The sequence below is a fragment of the Rhamphochromis longiceps genome, linkage group LG15 (assembly GCF_057381845.1).
Source record: "Rhamphochromis longiceps isolate RC_006_pf linkage group LG15, R_longiceps_female_GT1.1, whole genome shotgun sequence".
Classification (NCBI taxonomy): Eukaryota; Metazoa; Chordata; class Actinopteri; order Cichliformes; family Cichlidae; genus Rhamphochromis; species Rhamphochromis longiceps.
This window is the reverse complement of record NC_140571.1, coordinates 12448247-12464977: the sequence shown is the minus strand read 5'-3', so window position 1 is coordinate 12464977 and position 16731 is coordinate 12448247. Positions and strand designations below refer to the sequence as shown.

At 43.3% G+C, this 16731-nt stretch overlaps 1 protein-coding gene across 1 annotated transcript in view; it reads left to right on the top strand.

Moving 5' to 3' along the window:
* syne1a (spectrin repeat containing, nuclear envelope 1a) overlaps window positions 1–16731 on the top strand; it is a 124217-nt gene that overhangs the window by 58475 nt on the left and 49011 nt on the right. The window contains exons 60-77 of the mRNA XM_085383127.1: window positions 351–515; window positions 1324–1496; window positions 1666–1819; window positions 1988–2131; window positions 2403–2567; window positions 2767–3084; window positions 4181–4336; window positions 7123–7293; window positions 10253–10579; window positions 10929–11081; window positions 11353–11520; window positions 12422–12598; window positions 13724–13870; window positions 14870–14995; window positions 15104–15280; window positions 15430–15695; window positions 15892–16048; window positions 16158–16556. Coding sequence (XP_085239253.1) covers window positions 351–515; window positions 1324–1496; window positions 1666–1819; window positions 1988–2131; window positions 2403–2567; window positions 2767–3084; window positions 4181–4336; window positions 7123–7293; window positions 10253–10579; window positions 10929–11081; window positions 11353–11520; window positions 12422–12598; window positions 13724–13870; window positions 14870–14995; window positions 15104–15280; window positions 15430–15695; window positions 15892–16048; window positions 16158–16556 — 3543 coding nt within the window. The remainder of the gene's footprint in view (window positions 1–350; window positions 516–1323; window positions 1497–1665; window positions 1820–1987; window positions 2132–2402; window positions 2568–2766; window positions 3085–4180; window positions 4337–7122; window positions 7294–10252; window positions 10580–10928; window positions 11082–11352; window positions 11521–12421; window positions 12599–13723; window positions 13871–14869; window positions 14996–15103; window positions 15281–15429; window positions 15696–15891; window positions 16049–16157; window positions 16557–16731) is intronic.

Sequence of the window (16731 nt, the reverse complement as noted above, 5' to 3'; positions counted from 1 at the left end):
TTTTTAGGTCCTCTTCCCTCCTAGACGTGGAAACAGGAATGAAAACACTTCAAAAATTGCCACCAGTTATTGAAGCTTTTACTTTCTGCGCTTTGCAGATCCACAGATGTTGCAGATGTATGAGTGATGACTGAAAACACAATGCGTTTTTTTTTCTTGTGCTATAACATGTGGGTGGGAGAGTCTCTAGAGATGTCTATCTGGGAAAACAAGGCTGTAATTTCAAACACGAACACAGAAAAATATGAAGAAACTGTTGTTGTTCACTGGAAACACGTGTAATGTTAAACTCTTTGGTAAGGAAAGACTTGAGGAGTATAGTCACATTACTCTACTTTAATATCTAACAGGACAAGGCATCCAGGATTGAGCGCATTGTAGGGGAACACCGCCTTTTCTCTGAAGGACTGAAAGAGCTCCAGGACTGGGTGTGTGAGGCTCAGCGGGTCCTCAACACCTGCATCTCCACCACTACAGACAAGGGCTTGTTGGAGGACCGGATGTTACAACTTGAAGTAAGGAAGGAAGACATGGATGGAGTTCTTTAAAGGGATACACAAAAAGTCCATTCATGCACATTTTCCTAGCAAGACTTTTCTTTGCTGGCCGCTAGGAACAAAAATGAGTATTCCCTATTAAGTTGGCGTGTGGTTGCTGTAGCTTGATTAAATTTGTTGCGGAGAGCTGTACAGATTGCTGTGGTCCCCTGCATGTTGCACACAAGATACCAAATTACCAGCAAACAGCTGCAACCAACAACCAAGCAGCAGTGTAATTAAAAAAAAAACAATAAGCCGTGAAAGTAATGCCTTACCGTTGAAACCAAGACAAGGTTCTCCATTTCTTGTTTGCGTCACAGGCTTCACAATTTCACAGCCACCTACCAAGAAGTTGTAGAGTGCTGGCAGATAAGTCAGTTTCCATGCAAGAAACGGAGGATTGCAGCAATCTGTTAGTGACCAAAGCAATCACAAGAAGGTTATCAGTCAGCACCGTCTTTACAAGTGATTTCACCCAGCGACAGCAGGAAACCTCCAGCTTCCACCGACTAGAATAGAGACTGGTGTTGCCCTGTTGCCGACCAGTCTCTAGGCCTGTGTGACTGAGCCCTCCCTGTAACTGAGATATTGTGTTTAAAATTTTCAGAAGTAAACATTACACAGGCTTATTTTACAAACCATGCAACTGCAGATTTCTGACTTGACACAAGTTTTATCTGTAGATATGTTGCATCTATTTTAATGGTTTAGAAAGAAACAGGGCGAGATGCATTTTACCCTTTAGAGAGTTATTTTCTGTCTGTGTGTTCACCTCTATCTGTAGGCCTTACTAACTGCCCGTCAGGAGAGGGAGATCCAGCTAAAAATGCTCTTGACGCGGGGAGAGGCAGTCCAGAGGAACACTTCAGCTGAGGGAGTCCCGGTGATTCGCAAACAGATCCAAGACCTCAAAGACTCGTGGGACTCACTGCTGTCTGCCTCAATCCAGTGTAAAAGGTGAGCATGGGGCAATTAATCTGTCAGTCTTTGATAAATGGGACTGGGAACTGCCTAGTTTCCCTTGATGGATTTCTGCTAGTTGAAAGGTTAAAGGGATTATTAGATTTAGCTGTTCAGAATCTTGTTTGTTCCCTCTGTGCTAACTTTGCCTTATTTATGGTCACAGTCAGCTGGAAGGTGCTCTGTCGCAGTGGACCAGCTATCAAGAGGACGTGGGTCAGTTTATGCAGTGGATGGATCGGGTTGAAGAGACGCTTAGCTGCTCAGACAGACAGTACTCTGAGATGAGAGACAAGACTGCTAACCTGGGAAAGACCAAGGTATCAAATGCCACTGTAGACTATCCAAACTCTGTATTTAGATTAGCCTGACTGTAATTTTAATTTAATTAAAATTTTAGCCATTTATCCGCTTTAGATTCATGCAGTTACATTTATACCTCAGAGCATCCCAGTTGCAATGATCTATGGGTTCTCCTTTCTTTCCAGCTTCTCTATGAGGAAGTACTGAGTCATAGCAGTCCTCTGGAGACTATTGCCACAAAGGGTTCCAATATGACTGAACACCACACGACACAGCAGGAGGTGCAGCAGCTGCAGTGTAGATACAACTCCCTCAAAGAAAAGGCTAAGGTGCTTACTCAGAACATACGGCTTCATTTTTTCCTCTGCAGGCATTTGAATAATAACCGAATAGTTTGAGTGTATTTCTTTAAAAGCTTGCTTCATGCTTTTTCAGAAATTAATTATTATTAATTATATTCCCCAAAATACTGAAGGGCATGAACTTGTTGAAAATTTTACTGACTTGCCTAATAATTATTGTAAAATCATTACACATATTTCTCTTTGAGCTTGAACTGCTTTCATCCATTAATGTTTGCGTCTTGTTTATTTTTTGCAGAATGCAGTCAGCAAGGCCAAGGAGCTGGTGCTGGTGCATCAAGAGTATCAAAGGGGGTTACATGTGTTTGAGGACTGGCTGGAGAAGGAGCAGGCCTCTCTGGCCTCATTGTCCCATCCAGAGGGAAACGTGGATACACTTGAGAATACACTGCAGCAGCTACAGGTAGAAACACCGTGGAGTTTTATGTCAACTCTATATGGTTATGATCAGAGAAGAGAATAGCTGCAAACTTTTAACCCTGCCTACGCATAGTCGTATTTTTCAAAAGTAAAGCACCTAACACCTAACCCTTTCTAAATGTTTTAAGTCTTCAGTGACCTCCAGTATTTACTTTGTTCTTGACTCTTCATTTTCTTCACAGAACCTGCAGGAGCACTGTTCAAATGGCCAAGCCTTACTCTCCGCTGTGCTCACCAGCAGAGAGAGAGTAATCCCCTGGGGTATACCTCAGATCGAGGACCGAGCCCTGGACACCGCTCAGCGAGAGTGGGCGGCCTATCAGAGCCGTCTAAAGGAGACTCAAGGCCAGCTGCACTCAATGCTGACCCGACTGAGGCAGATGGGACATAAATTCCTGAGCCTGGCACAGTGGCTGGAGGAGATGGAGAGGGTAGCTAATATCAGAAGTAATCGGAGGTCAGACGCAACCACCAAGCAGATTCAGCTGAAGAAACTCCAGGTGAGAAAGAGGCCTGATTGCTGCAGTCCATATAAGATACAGGCCCTTGATATTTCATGCAACTGTCAACACTGTAAAGCTCAAAAGGGAACAACATACTGTCTTATTAGAAGAATTTATTTTTGGGGGCCAGGATGTAGAGACTTCAGGAAGCTACTTCCCCCAGCCAGGAAATTGTTTAGCGATACCCATCCATCTATTTTCTTCTGCTAATCCAATTCAGGGTCGCTGGAGGGGCTGGAGCCCATCCCAGCCACCATATGGAATACCATAGTTTAATAATATTTCAACAAATGTTTTTTTTTATTTCACTGGTCACTTCAGTCAGAGGTACCTTCTGGTTATACTGAAAACCAAACAGAAGAATATCAAGCTCACAGTTTCGTGATTTACATTTCAGGACACAGAAGAAGCAAACTAACCTAAAAACACAGCCACACATGCAGTAAGCTGTGAAGCATTGTGTCACTTTATACTACAGCGCATCACTTTGTCATGTTTCAAATAAAACAGCAGTATTTCCCATACTTGGTCTCCTCCCTCTGGAGCATGCTTCCTGCCACTGTCAGGATGCCAAAGAGTCTCAGTATTTTCCTTCCTTGCATTTACACACACACACACACACACACACACACACACACACACACACACACACACACACACACACACACACACACACACGTTGGGGATTCATATCTTGTGGGACATAATGCTTTCCCTAGCCACTTACCCTAACCATCAAAAAAGAAAGTCTAAACCTAACTCTTACCCTAAACCTGACCTTAACCCAATTGCAACCCTGACACTAAGTGTCCACTAACTCCATTTTTGAGTCTCAAAAATGCCTTCAAAGTTGTGGGGACTGGGATTTTGGTCCCCATAAGGGCTGTCGGTCCCCACAAGTGTAGTAAAATTCCAATTTTTGGTCCCCATACACACACACACACCCTTCTGTCCTTCTAGGCCCTATATTGTTTTGCTTGTAATGCGTTTTCTGACACCTGGCTTTTAAATGAACTTTGCTGACATATAAATCATCTATAGCTTTGGCAGTATGTAACTAAAATATTAAAACTTATGTGTCCCTTGTGATCAGGGGTGTCTGGAGGCAGTGCTCACACGGCAGAGTGAAGTCGATGGACTTTCATCTTTAGCCCAGGAGGTTCTGGAGGAAACTTACATCAGCAGTCGTATCAGTGTTACGGCCACTCAGCTCACTGCCCGCTACCACTCCCTGCTGCTCAACATACAGGTTTGGCGCTCTTGATTATCTGCAGTTTAATATAATAATATTGCCTTTATATTCAGTTAATGGTGCTTTGCATTTTCAGAGATCCTTTATCTATTTAACAGTGAGCCACATGAGGGGTTTGTTGTGGTGTTTTCAGCGTTTGTGGTGTTGCTAACCCAGTTGTTCCTCTGTTGCTCCAAATGTACTCAGGAACAGTGTGATGTCACAGTTGTTTGTTTGTTTTTATTTAACACCATTTCACAAACACAGTCCCCTCAAGATGTTTTATATTGTAATGTAAAGGCCCTACATTCCTGCATGTATTTATATTTCTGCCTTTGGGCGCACTTTGCCAGTTCATGCATTTCTTCACTCACAGATTCTGCTTCCATCTCGGTTTCACCTGATTTACCCCGACCACTTAAGCTCCCAGCACGGTACTGCTTTTGTAGCGTGCAGGTGTTACACTGAGCTTTGCAACCCACATCAGTATGTTGTAGATGTGTGCTGTCACTTGAGGGCAGTGTAGAAAAATCAGCGTACTACAATGTGGACTGCTTTTGTTCATGTTTGTGCTAAAGTTGTTCCTTCAGTGTCGCCCTTGCAGCCATGAAATCAGAAGTCATAATAGTCAAAGAAGTTCTTTGCAGTGAACTAAAACTGAGCATCAGAAGCAACCATTGTCTGTGCTTCCATTCAGATGTTTATTACTCTGGGTTTATTATTATCACTGCCTTTCCTGTTCAAGCAGAGTTTGAACCAATCAGCATTCTGTCTACACATAGCTTCATTACCGCTGCAGAAGTATAAATCACAAATGTCTCACCTGTTCCTGTTTTCCTTATTTGTTCAATATTCATAAAGGCTCAATTTCAGCTGCTCTTTTCTCAGAGCCACCATGCCTGGTGACTGTATCTGTTACATTGCTTACCTCTAATTCTCCATTGTCATCACAGCTTTTTAAAACACTTCACCAGATTTTCTTACCTGCTTCTTTGGATCCACCCTATTGCCTACACTGCCAGCCTTGATATGTAAATGTGTAAACAAGACCTAGGTGTCATTGTGAGTTTAATAAATAAAAAGAATTAAAAACAAGCTGGCTGCAGGTTAAAAAAAAATTTGCGTTACCATCTCAATCATATATTTTAGAAAATGTGAATTTTTCATGCATTGCCTCTGGGGTCTCTTCCCACAGTGTGTTTTTCACACATGATTGTTCTCCCTCACTGTGGAATTTACTCCTGGGAGAGTTTTGACTTTGTTTCTGTAACACCCCATTGAAGTAGCTTTGAGAGTTATCCGTGTTACCCCTGCCGGGGTTGTTCTGTATACTCAGATCCAGCCTCTCTATTTGTCTTCTCCTCTGGGTTGAGGGGGGGGGGGGACTAAAGGAAAATCAATGGGGCTCTGCTGGTCTGGAGCTAAGGCTGTAATTAAACGCTACAGAAAGCAATCTCACACCCTGCACCAGGAGTGGAAAAGCTTTGCCTGCACTGCATTGATTTTTTTTTTACACCTTCAGTAACACATCTGAGTGTGCGTATGTGCGCATTTGTCCCCCTTTACTCCCTCACTTTTGTTTCTCCACCTCCGTACAGCCCACACCCTTCCTTTCCTGCTAAAATTGTCTCACATATGCATATACTTTACAGTCGTGCCTACACACATATGCAAACACATAACATCCCTCTCAAACTGTGGATGCCTGTAATTATACCGTGTGAAGTGTGGGCCATATGGGCTTGAGGTGGGAAGCTGTTACCTCTGGCTAGTCAGAAAAGGTGTGCACTCAGCACTATCAGCTAATTGGAGCTCCTCACCACAGGATTTGCAAGTTGAGTGAATAATGTGTCAAAACCTGCAAGAAACCCTCTCCATCCTCACGGTGTTATCGACTCAGAATATCAGTCAAGTGGATAATGCGTCAAAAGCATAAAAACCCACTCCTCCTTGTAGTGAAGCTATTGACACTGAGCAGATGAAAGAGTAGAGGGGAAACGGATATTTTCTGTTTTGATGGCTGATCAGAGAGCTTGTGGTCCTTGGTGACTAATGTTAGACTGCTGCTGGGGCAAAAATCACACCTTCAAAAGGAAAGGATACAGGCAGTGTTTTCTAGAATTACCCCAAAGAAATATAATGTTAGACTTTGAAGAGTCTCACCAATAATTCTGACATATGAAACACGAAATCTGTTTTGTTTGTGTTTTTGTCATTTATCCTCAATTTATATTTGACCTACAGCAGTCGACTTAATATTTCCGGGAAGGACTAATGTTGTTTATGAAAGAAAGGGAGGTTTAAGACATTTATATGACGAAAATGGGTGGTTTTAGCCTGTTGCTTGCCATGTATAATTCAACTTTTTGGGATATAAATTAGATGTTCCAATAGGATGCTTTCATAAGGTTTTAAGTCAATAAAGACTAAAAAACAGGTAATTAAAAGCCATCCATAATTCACCTTTTGTGGATATAGGGTAGATGCTGTGGTAAAAAAAAGAAAGAAGAAGAAACATACTTTAACATAACGTTATAGGTGCATGAATGGAAAAAATAGGTATTTTTAGCCCATTGCTAGGCAACATGATGGATATCATAGTATCTGATTTCGATAAGTCCCTTCAGGGGTTTCAGATCTATGTGTGTGCCAAGTTTGGTTGCTCATCTCCTGATCGTCTAGACAGAGTTTTCAGGCAGACAGAGCTTTTATGTATCATAGTAAGATATTTATCCTCCTTAAAAATCCAAACTTAACATTTCTGGAACTTTTTTCTTCTGACCTTCGATTTAATCTACTTTCAGGACACCATCAAACAGCTACAAGAGGAGCTGAGGAGCATTGAAGAGACAGAGAATCTTTGCAAGTCCTTCACCGAGTGGCTTGGCTCGACTCTGAAAAGCTTCACAGCATTAACTGACACTTCTGAACCTCTAGACCAGGCGGCCATGGAGAAGAAGATGAAAAAACTAGAGGTATGTTTATTTAGTTTCACTGTTACATTTCTAAACCTCCACGGTTTAGACCCAAAGTGATGCATTTGGATAGAAGGTGCAGTGGTGCACCTAATGCACCTCCCTGAACTGTTTATGTCAAAGAATTTGAGCACAAACTCATATGAATCCAATTTCACAAGCCAGCAAACAAATCCTTTGTGCAGTTTTCTTTGGCAGCTGCAAAATGGCCGGTAAAATATGCATAGGCTTCCTGTCCTGCGTTCATTGTTCGTATAATATTTGGACAGCGCTCTCACCTAAGAGAAAATGACTGCAGCACTTTCTCTTATGTTCATTTCATCAAATTGGCTTTTGAGGGAGGTAGCCCTGCTCAGAAATGCACACACTGTAAAAAGAGAATCACCACTATAGTTTGCCTGGCATAGTTCAAATCGAGTGTGTAGAGGATTGGGTGAGAATGTGTGTATCGATCGGCTCTTTATGAAGACAAAGCGGGTGCTGCTTTAGAGGAAGCGTGGTAGCAGGGGGAGACCTCCCACTGTGTGTAAGAGGATGAAGAAGCGCCGGTGTCAGGACCCTGCTGGCACAGACACTGTAATTGATGCAGTGCCCTTACTGCTTCAATACACACACACACACACACACACACACACACACACACACACTTCTCTCCTCAAACACTCGTTTCATATCATAAAACCCATCCAAAGTGCTAACTAACAAGCTGCAGCAAACCCATGAGTCCTCGCGCATTTTTTTTACTTCTCCATCGCTATATCTCATTTCTCTTTGTCTTCTTCACATACATCCAGAACAGCCTTAACACACACACACACCCGCACACCAAACATAGATGTTTACAATAGATCATCTGGTGCAGTCTTTGCAGTAATCCGTGTCTGGGATCGATGCTCTGTCTCTGCGTATGCACTGAAGACATGCTGCCACCACATGTGTCCTTCCAGCACTGCATATAACACACGAGCGCTTGCTCATCTCCTGCAGTGAGAGCTACAGGGCTGTTCAGTGAGCAGGGATGATTATGCATCGACACAAAGACCAGTAATCAATAGTTGTGTCAAGGGCCATTAGTTGGATTTGGACTTTATTTGATACTGTCAAAGTGTGAGTCATACAGTAATGATGGACTACCTCAGTTGTAAATGTGCTGTGAATTCATTGTACATATCGTGATCATGTAGAATGTAACATATAATTTAATTTGTCCCCTTCAACTGAAGCGTCTCTGTAGTTTTCTTTGACAAGATTTATTTTGAAATGACTGGCTCGTACAAACATGTAAACAAGGCAAAATGCAAAATAGAAAAGGGTTGGTTCTCATTAATAAGCACCCCCCCCCCTCCTTTCTCCTCCCTCCATAATTTTTAATTTCATTCGCATTTCATAAATGTTCAAGGTCATATCCTCCCCAGAGTCCCTGATGGTTTCTGATGCACACAGTCAGTTTTTTCCCCAAAGGTAAAGGTAAATCGCCCCATTTTTTAATTCCATATTTGTAACTGGGAATAATGAATGCATTTAGTTTAGCACAGAAATTGACATATGCTTCTTAATTAATTTGAACAAAATTTTGAGCTATGCAGAATTAAACATGCTCCTTCTGTTCTGTGGTTTCGCTGCTTTTCATGCACTGACGGCAGAGACTGCTAAACTGCTTAAAGGGTCATTTTTGTAATGTCCTTTCCCTTCTAGTAGGTAATGTAACTGCTAAACATGGTTGGCAGATCCATAGTAGATGCAGTGCAGTAGATAAAAGAGCCCAGGCACTGATGCAGAATCACCAGTTACAGCAGGTGGACAAGGAACTTGACTGGGATAATTGGGTTGACGTGCTATAAGACAGCTACAGCAGAAAGGGCATGATGTCTTTAAGACCTGATATACATTGTTCACAAGACTGTACTGCCTTATGCTATATGGAAGCCGTAGAATTATTAAATTATATGAGCCTATGCAAGTTTAAAACCTTACGCTGATAACTTATTTGATGCAAAGACAGATTGTGAGCACCAAATTCTGATCATTCTCTTAAGTGAAGTCACTGATTATTTCAGATTCTGGAAGAACAAAATCTTGCAACTTTAATTCAACATGTAAACAACCACCGCTGCTGCTAAGATGGAAAACTGATATTAGGTGTGAGATGAAGAGGCGATAATGAGTTTTTCAGCACTAAATCTAAAGTGCTGTAACTGCAATTACTGCAGATTTCTTCTTTTAGCTCTTGGTAAACACAGAGAACTATATGAAATTGAAATGTAGTCAGTGTCGCTCATTAAAGCCATAAAGCGTGAACGCCATTACTCGAGTGACGAGCGAGCCTGGAGCATCACATTAAGCGGGAAGCATGGACGTGTGCAGACAGACGCGGCTCTTGTTATATTATATTACCAACAGCCATAGCTGGAGATCCGGGATTGCTGAAGTGAGAGGCTACTTTCTACACAAGCAATAACAGACTGATGATGAAAGCTAGATGGCATCCCATAGAGTGGAGGTGTGAGTGTGTGTGTGTGTGGCATGTTATGGTTGCCCTGGAAACCCTGCAGCTACTTGTGCCTGTTAAGGGCCTGTTATAATTGGGTCCTCCTTTCATATTATTCACTGTGGTTTCTCCCCAACATGACCTCCCAGTCCTCTCCACATCGCACCATGCAGGTGTCAGCCTACCCGATGAGTTCAAAGCTTTTCAAATGCACTGTAAGGCTTGTCTGGGTGACTGGGACAGCACCGGAGGTGAAGGACAAGGGAATCAGTGATCTTGTATTGAATGCCAGCCTCAAAGTCAGTGAAGCTATGATATAAATCTATTTTATCCAAGAGGATGATTTACTCTTTTCTTTCATTCAGTAGTGTGTAAACTGCCTTGGCTGAAGGTCAGTTAGTAACAAGCAATGGTGATAACACAGTAGCAGGACCCATGGTGAGCTCTATTCATGCTTTCTCTTTCTCCCAGAGTCTCCAGTCTGAGCTCCAGCACGGTCACAGCTTCCTGAAATCACTTAGGGAGCGAGCAGAACAGGCGGCAGGCTTCCTGAATGAATCTGCAGCTGAAAGTTTAGGAGGAGAAGTAGAGGCGCGTCTTTCCCAGCTGGAGGAGTTAGCCGGAGGCCTCAGGCAGGAGCGCAGCTTCCTTGAGCGGGCATTACTGCTAGCTAAGGAGTTCCAGGACCGGTACAAGGCTCAGGCTCAGTGGCTGGTGGAAACCAAGGCTTTGCTTCGTACGCCAGTGGAGCCCAAGGCTGAGCTGTATCAACGCAGAGCACAGCTGACTAAGTATAAGGTATAGTATAAAAAAAGTGAGGGGGACATCTGGATTAATTTTACACTAAGTGATTTTTTTCTCTTTGGCGAATTCAGCAAGACTAATATTAGCATAATGAACCACATGAGTGACCTTGCATGTCTGAAAATTAACTTTAAAAGTAGATTTGCTTTAAATAATTGCTGACCATTTTCCAGAGTCATAATGACAGATGCTTATTGGCTGCTTTAACAGCAGTTGGCATTAATAAGTAAACCCTATTAATAGTAAACTAGATTAAAAAAAAAGCTTAACATCTAACGCCACATAGCATACCCTATTGTGCGGAAGATACTGAAGATAAAGCTTGTCTGTTTGTGTGTTTTAGGCTCTGTTGCAGATGGTTCAGTCCCATGATGGAGCCATCAAGTCAGTGCTGGAAAAGGGCGACGCTCTACTTTCCTCTGTCCACTACCCCTCCATTCGAGATAAAATAAGCAAACTACAAAAGGACTACACTGGACTTTGTAATACTGCCTTGGTGAGAAGCTGTACACAGATGACAGTAGTTCTTTTTGAAAAAGAGGACAAACTAATGTACTTTCCATGCAGGCAGAGCAGCAACTTTGGAATCAGCTTCACATAAATTAAGTGCATGTACATGCATGTGGATGTTTCTAAAAAGTTGTGTAAAACTAGCTTCTGATAAAAAACAAAACACTGTTGCTTCTCAGTGTCAAATAAGCTTTCCTGCCCAGCTGTTGCATATGCATTGTCATCAGTATAGTTTGTCTGTGAACTGTGTGGCCCAGGCTCATGTGGAGAATTTGGAAGGCCAGGTGAAGGAACAGGAAGCTTACCACAACGAACTCCAGGAAGTGGAGCGCTGGTTGCTGCAGATGTCCAGCAGGATGGTGACCCCTGATCCCAGTATTAGCGGCAGCCTGGAGGCAGCCACTCAACAGCTGGCCAGACACAAGGTACCCAAATAAAATATTTCACTTTTGCTGTTTTTGGACTTATTGGTTGTATTTAATGACAAATCGCCTTAATTGGGGGACAAAAATGATCCCCTGTGGCCTGTACTACTACTTGATGTTTGTTTTATTTGATGTTAGTGTCATCATCATTTGAAAGGGTTTTGTTGCATATAGGATGCCAGGGTTACTGTCTTCTCAATAAATTTTACTTATGCCTCTTTTACACATGGGCACATACATATACATATACATATATATATAATTCCCTTCTTACCCCAGCGGGCAGTCTTTATCCTTGAAGCTTGGGTCCTCTGCCAGAGGCCTGGGAGCTTGAGGTTCCTAGGTCTGCGCTCTTCTGGACAGAGATCTCAGACGTTGTTCCTGGGATTTGCTCAAGCCGCTTGCCTAGCTTGGAAATCACTGCACCTAGTGCTCCAATTACCACTGGGACCACTGTTGCTTTCCCCCCTACACATCTGGTCCCTTCTGGGGATCCTTGGGGTTTCCCGGATGGGACTAGTCCCTTCTGGGGAACGTCCGGCTATCCCAGTGTCTCCCATCGATATACTGCTCAGACCTCATTTTGCTGGGCATAAGTGATTGGCATGGTGTTTGGGTTTGGCAATAATAGTGAATTTTACGACAATTAATTTGGAAAAATATCAGACTTTTGCTTTGGACATGAAACCATAAGTAATATATTAATAATGAAATGTTTTCTTTTAGTAGGTTCAGTCTAAATGTTTAACAGATGCTGGATTTAGTCATCATTTAATCCAGACAGTTTAATAGCTCTTTGTGGTCACTCTGCTCAAATCACAAATGTACAAGCTCATCTGCTATTATATCTCCACTGGAGATTCTCTCATAAAATCCTACGTGGTTACTTTATCCTCCACAGGCCATCATGGAGGAAATTGCAGGGTTTGAGGATCGCTTGGCAGGCCTGAAAGAGCGAGGAGACCACCTGATGGAAGGCTGCAGTGACCGTGTGCAGAGCAGGCTGAGACAGCAGGTCCAGGCACACCAGCAAGGCACCAGAGACAGCTACTCTGCCATCTGCAGCACAGCGCAGAGAGTGAGTGAGGAGGAGGAGGAGATGGAGAGATGGAGGGAGGGAGGGAGGGAACGTGGAGGAGAAGGGAGGGAGTTGTGGGAAGCTGAGAAAGACAGATAGTCTGTCTGTCTATGGAGCAGTGAAATGGTTAATACACATTCATGAAGTAATTCTTGGATGTCCTTTGGACGAGACGTGCATGCACAGAAACGCATGGTTTAGATATCAGTTCCGTTAATATTCCAACAGATTAGACAGCAACTTAATCCTAAATCATTCTGACACTTAAACCCATCTCTTAAGACAGCCCTTTACTGCCAGCGTAGAGGGCACAACCAATTAGGGCTGCCAAAGTGGAGCTCAACAGCAGCCGTATGCGGACAGACCCCACCGGCCAAAATCACTAACTCAATCTCGCCATATTAATCTCCGTGTATCCCCTGTCAGCTCCACTTTTTCATGCTTGAGCCAAAAATGATCACACACCACCATTCAGCGAATCTGGCGAGCCCCCATAATCCAGCCCCACTCTGTCATTTTGGCATCGTCTGTTCTGTCATCATAGCTCACCTCCCAAGACACTACCTCCACCACCACTCACACATCCAATCTGGCATTGTGTGATCCAGCCACACTTTACCACTACACTGCTGGCTTCTCTACAACTGCGCCTCAAGTGTTACGATGGCTGCCAACTGTGTCCCAGCGCAGCACAGCTCTAATATCCTGCCTGCCACTTGCCACCATGCCAGCCTTCTAGCCTTTGCCAAATACATTGGGCATTTTGCCAGTAGTTGCCCCCCGTTATTCCTCTCTTTCGGGTTCTCATATTAACACTGTCAATCAGACCTTGCTGTTCCGCTCTCCCCTGGAAGGCATGGACGCCTCCACATTCAACACCTGTTAAATATAACAATGAAAAACTGCCTAATCATTTGGGTTTTAATCTGTCATTGTGTTTGGCCATAGGTTTTGACTTCAAAGCATTGTAGCACTGTGTCGTCTACCAACAGTTCGTTGTTTTCACTCCGTGTTCTTGCATGTGTTTATTCTGCTACTGTTGGTAAAACAGAAAACATTTAAATGGTTTGCCATGCAGAGGTGCGTCAATAGGAGCACTTATATTTAGCTTCTTCTGTATTACAGGTGTATCAGAGTCTGGATCATGAGTTACAGAGACATGTGAGTCTGCAGGACACACTGCAGCAGTGCCAGACGTGGTTGAACTCTGTGTCAGAAGAGCCAGAGCCTCCTACACATCCTTCTTTCAGCCTCGAGGAGGCTTTACAGCAGGTTAGTAACCATACATACATAAAGTAAGTATTAGGGATGGGTATTGATAAGATTTTCACGATTTCGATTCCATCTTCGATTCTGTTTAACGATTCGATTCTTTATCGATTCTCTTATCGATTCTTAAATTTTTAGATTTTTAAAAAAGGAGAACACTAAGGTCGATTAGCTTAGAACTTTGTTTTATATCTTCTCTTTGAACAAGATAGAAATTTAGGAGTAACATGGCCTTACAAACCCAACCGTGAGATCTTAAGAGATCCAGCCTACGGCTCTTCAATGGGGTGTCACAGGGTCCCCAGGAAAAAAAAATGTAAATGTAAAATAATAAAATAAATATTCTTCTGTAGCAATAACAAAGTATAATATAAATTATTCTGTAACAATTACACAAGAATATCCAGTAATGTCCCTGCCTACAATTAAACACATTCACTTACCGAAAATCGGAGCATCTGCTGTGCAAGCCTTTTACCACAAACTTAGTCACTGCTCGTGACATTCGTCTATCATGGCCTGAAAGGAGACGCTACCGGTAGACTGCAGCGAGAACTGCCAGCATCTGAGCCAGACTCTGTCTGTCTCTCTCATCATGGTCACCTAAATGCACAGTAATGGCAGGTTTTGTAATAAGGCAGATCGCGCTAACATAATATGCACTGTTAGTTGATTATTTACCTGCCGCATTAACGGGAGAGGACGTGCAAACGTTACTGCTGCTGCTGGGTTGAGATTCACGAGTCCGGAGCGGAATTAAAAACATGACATTCATTATCTACTTTGCAAGTATTGCAAGTTGTTTGCAAGTATTGCAAGTTGCCCGGTTGTCATCCGTTCCCGTAAAGTATAATCAAACTTTTGAGCGTTTGAGCCGCTTCGGCGCCGTGTTTCCTGCCAGGTAAATGACGCTCCGCAACGTGGTGAGAGAGGATGTAGTGAGGATATAATATGCCCAACCAGTAAAATCAATAAAATTAATAGACAGCTATATACAAACAGGTGAAGCAGGAGCGGGCTCTGCAGGAGCAGGCTGGCACTTACCTCCAGCTTGTGTGCGCCACGTGTGACCTGTGTGAGCCGAGGGTGAGGGAGACCGCAGCAGCTATCCAACAGGTCAAACTGCAGGTCAGTTCACTTTAAGAAGCTTTTAAGCAAAAGAGTACAAGTTTCAGCATGCATGTTTATAGCTCATATACCCATCGTGAAATGACTGCACTTTATTGTTGTGTCTAGATTGAGGAGCGTATGCTGCTTTGTGAAGAGGTAGCCGACAGCTGGAGAGACATCGAGGAGCAGAAGGCAGATCTGGAGACCCAGCTAATAGAGACAGAGCAGCAGCTTCAGAACCTCACCAGGAGACCTGCAGAGCTGGAGCCTAAGATTGCACAGAACCAGCTGGACAAGGCCCAGGTTAGATTTTACGATTTTACTTTTTTTACATTTTTTTTTTACATTTTTTTACATTTACATTTTTCAAAGAGTTTTCTTTTAGCTAAAATCATACAATTTGAGTTGCTGCTCAGAATAATCCCAGAAACCAACTCTTATCTTTCTTCCAGGAGTTCCTGCAGCAGATTAAGGAGAAACAATCTGAGGTAACACGTCTGCATGAAGCCATCGGCAGGTTGATGGACGGACAGGTCTCTCCTGCCCTGGAGGAGATAAGGAGACTGAAGAAAAGCTGGATGGACCTGGGCCAGCGGGCTGAAGAGCTGGAAGCCCTGCGGGGGGAGGACATGCAGCGAAGTGGAGAGTACCAGGAGAGTGTTGTTGCTGTAGAGGAACTTTTCCATCAAGTATCCAGGGAATGGGACTACCTTGCTAGGTATCAGACTTTTTTGTTTTTATCAAGGCTGTAATGTCATTCTCTGCATGGCATCCACTTATGTATATACAGAAATAGCTATATATATGAATACACAACATAGTTTCATTAGTCTTTCTACCGCAATAGAGACAAAAGTTTACATTTTTATTACTATATCCCTGATGTCCCTTAACTCATGTATATATGTTACTAGGGCTGACACAGAGAGTACAAGTGAGCATCTAGAAGCACTCAGGAAGCTCGCCAGTGACCTAGAGGAGCAAAGAGAAACTCTGGAAGACTTGAGGGACCAGAGACAAGCTATCCTGCCTCGACTTAGCCTGCTAGACAAGGAGCTGGTCAAACAACAGGTGAGGACATTATTTTTTTCTATAACTGTATGTGTCCAGCAATATGCTAATATGATCACACGGTCGAAGTAATATTGACACATTTTCTGGAAATATTGTATTTCATCAGGTGGGTCATCTGGAGCAGCGCTGGGCACAGCTGGAATCGCTGATTCAGCAGAAGATCCAGGACTCTGCGCAGATGCTAGAGGATCTTGCCCGAGTGGAAAATCAGCTGAGAGATGCCAGAGAGTGGGTGGAGGAGCAGCGGCCTGCCCTCACCTCTGCCCTGAAAACCAGCCCACCCCCCGATCTGGCCCAGAGTTTCCTGTTTGACCACCTGAGCGTATGTGTAGAGCTGGAGGCCCGTCAGCAGCTGCTCGGTCAGGCAGTGAAGGAAGCTCAAGCTGTGGCTTCCAGGCTGGGACTGAGTGAAAAGAGACGCCTGCAGGAGCTCGTTGAACAAGCCCAGACTGAAGTGGAGGCTCTCGGGGCTCGGGTTGCCCAAAGGAGGAAGTACCTTAGTAAGGTAACAGCTGGACTTATGATTTAGATTGAAAATAACATTTTAATTATGCCTTAAAGGGGCTAATTATATCCTGAGCTATTAGTCTGGTGAAAGAAAAAAAAGACCCAAAGAAAAACCAGGTAGTCCAAGAAATAAATTCTGCTTATCCTGCCAAAGTCCATTTGTAAATAAATTG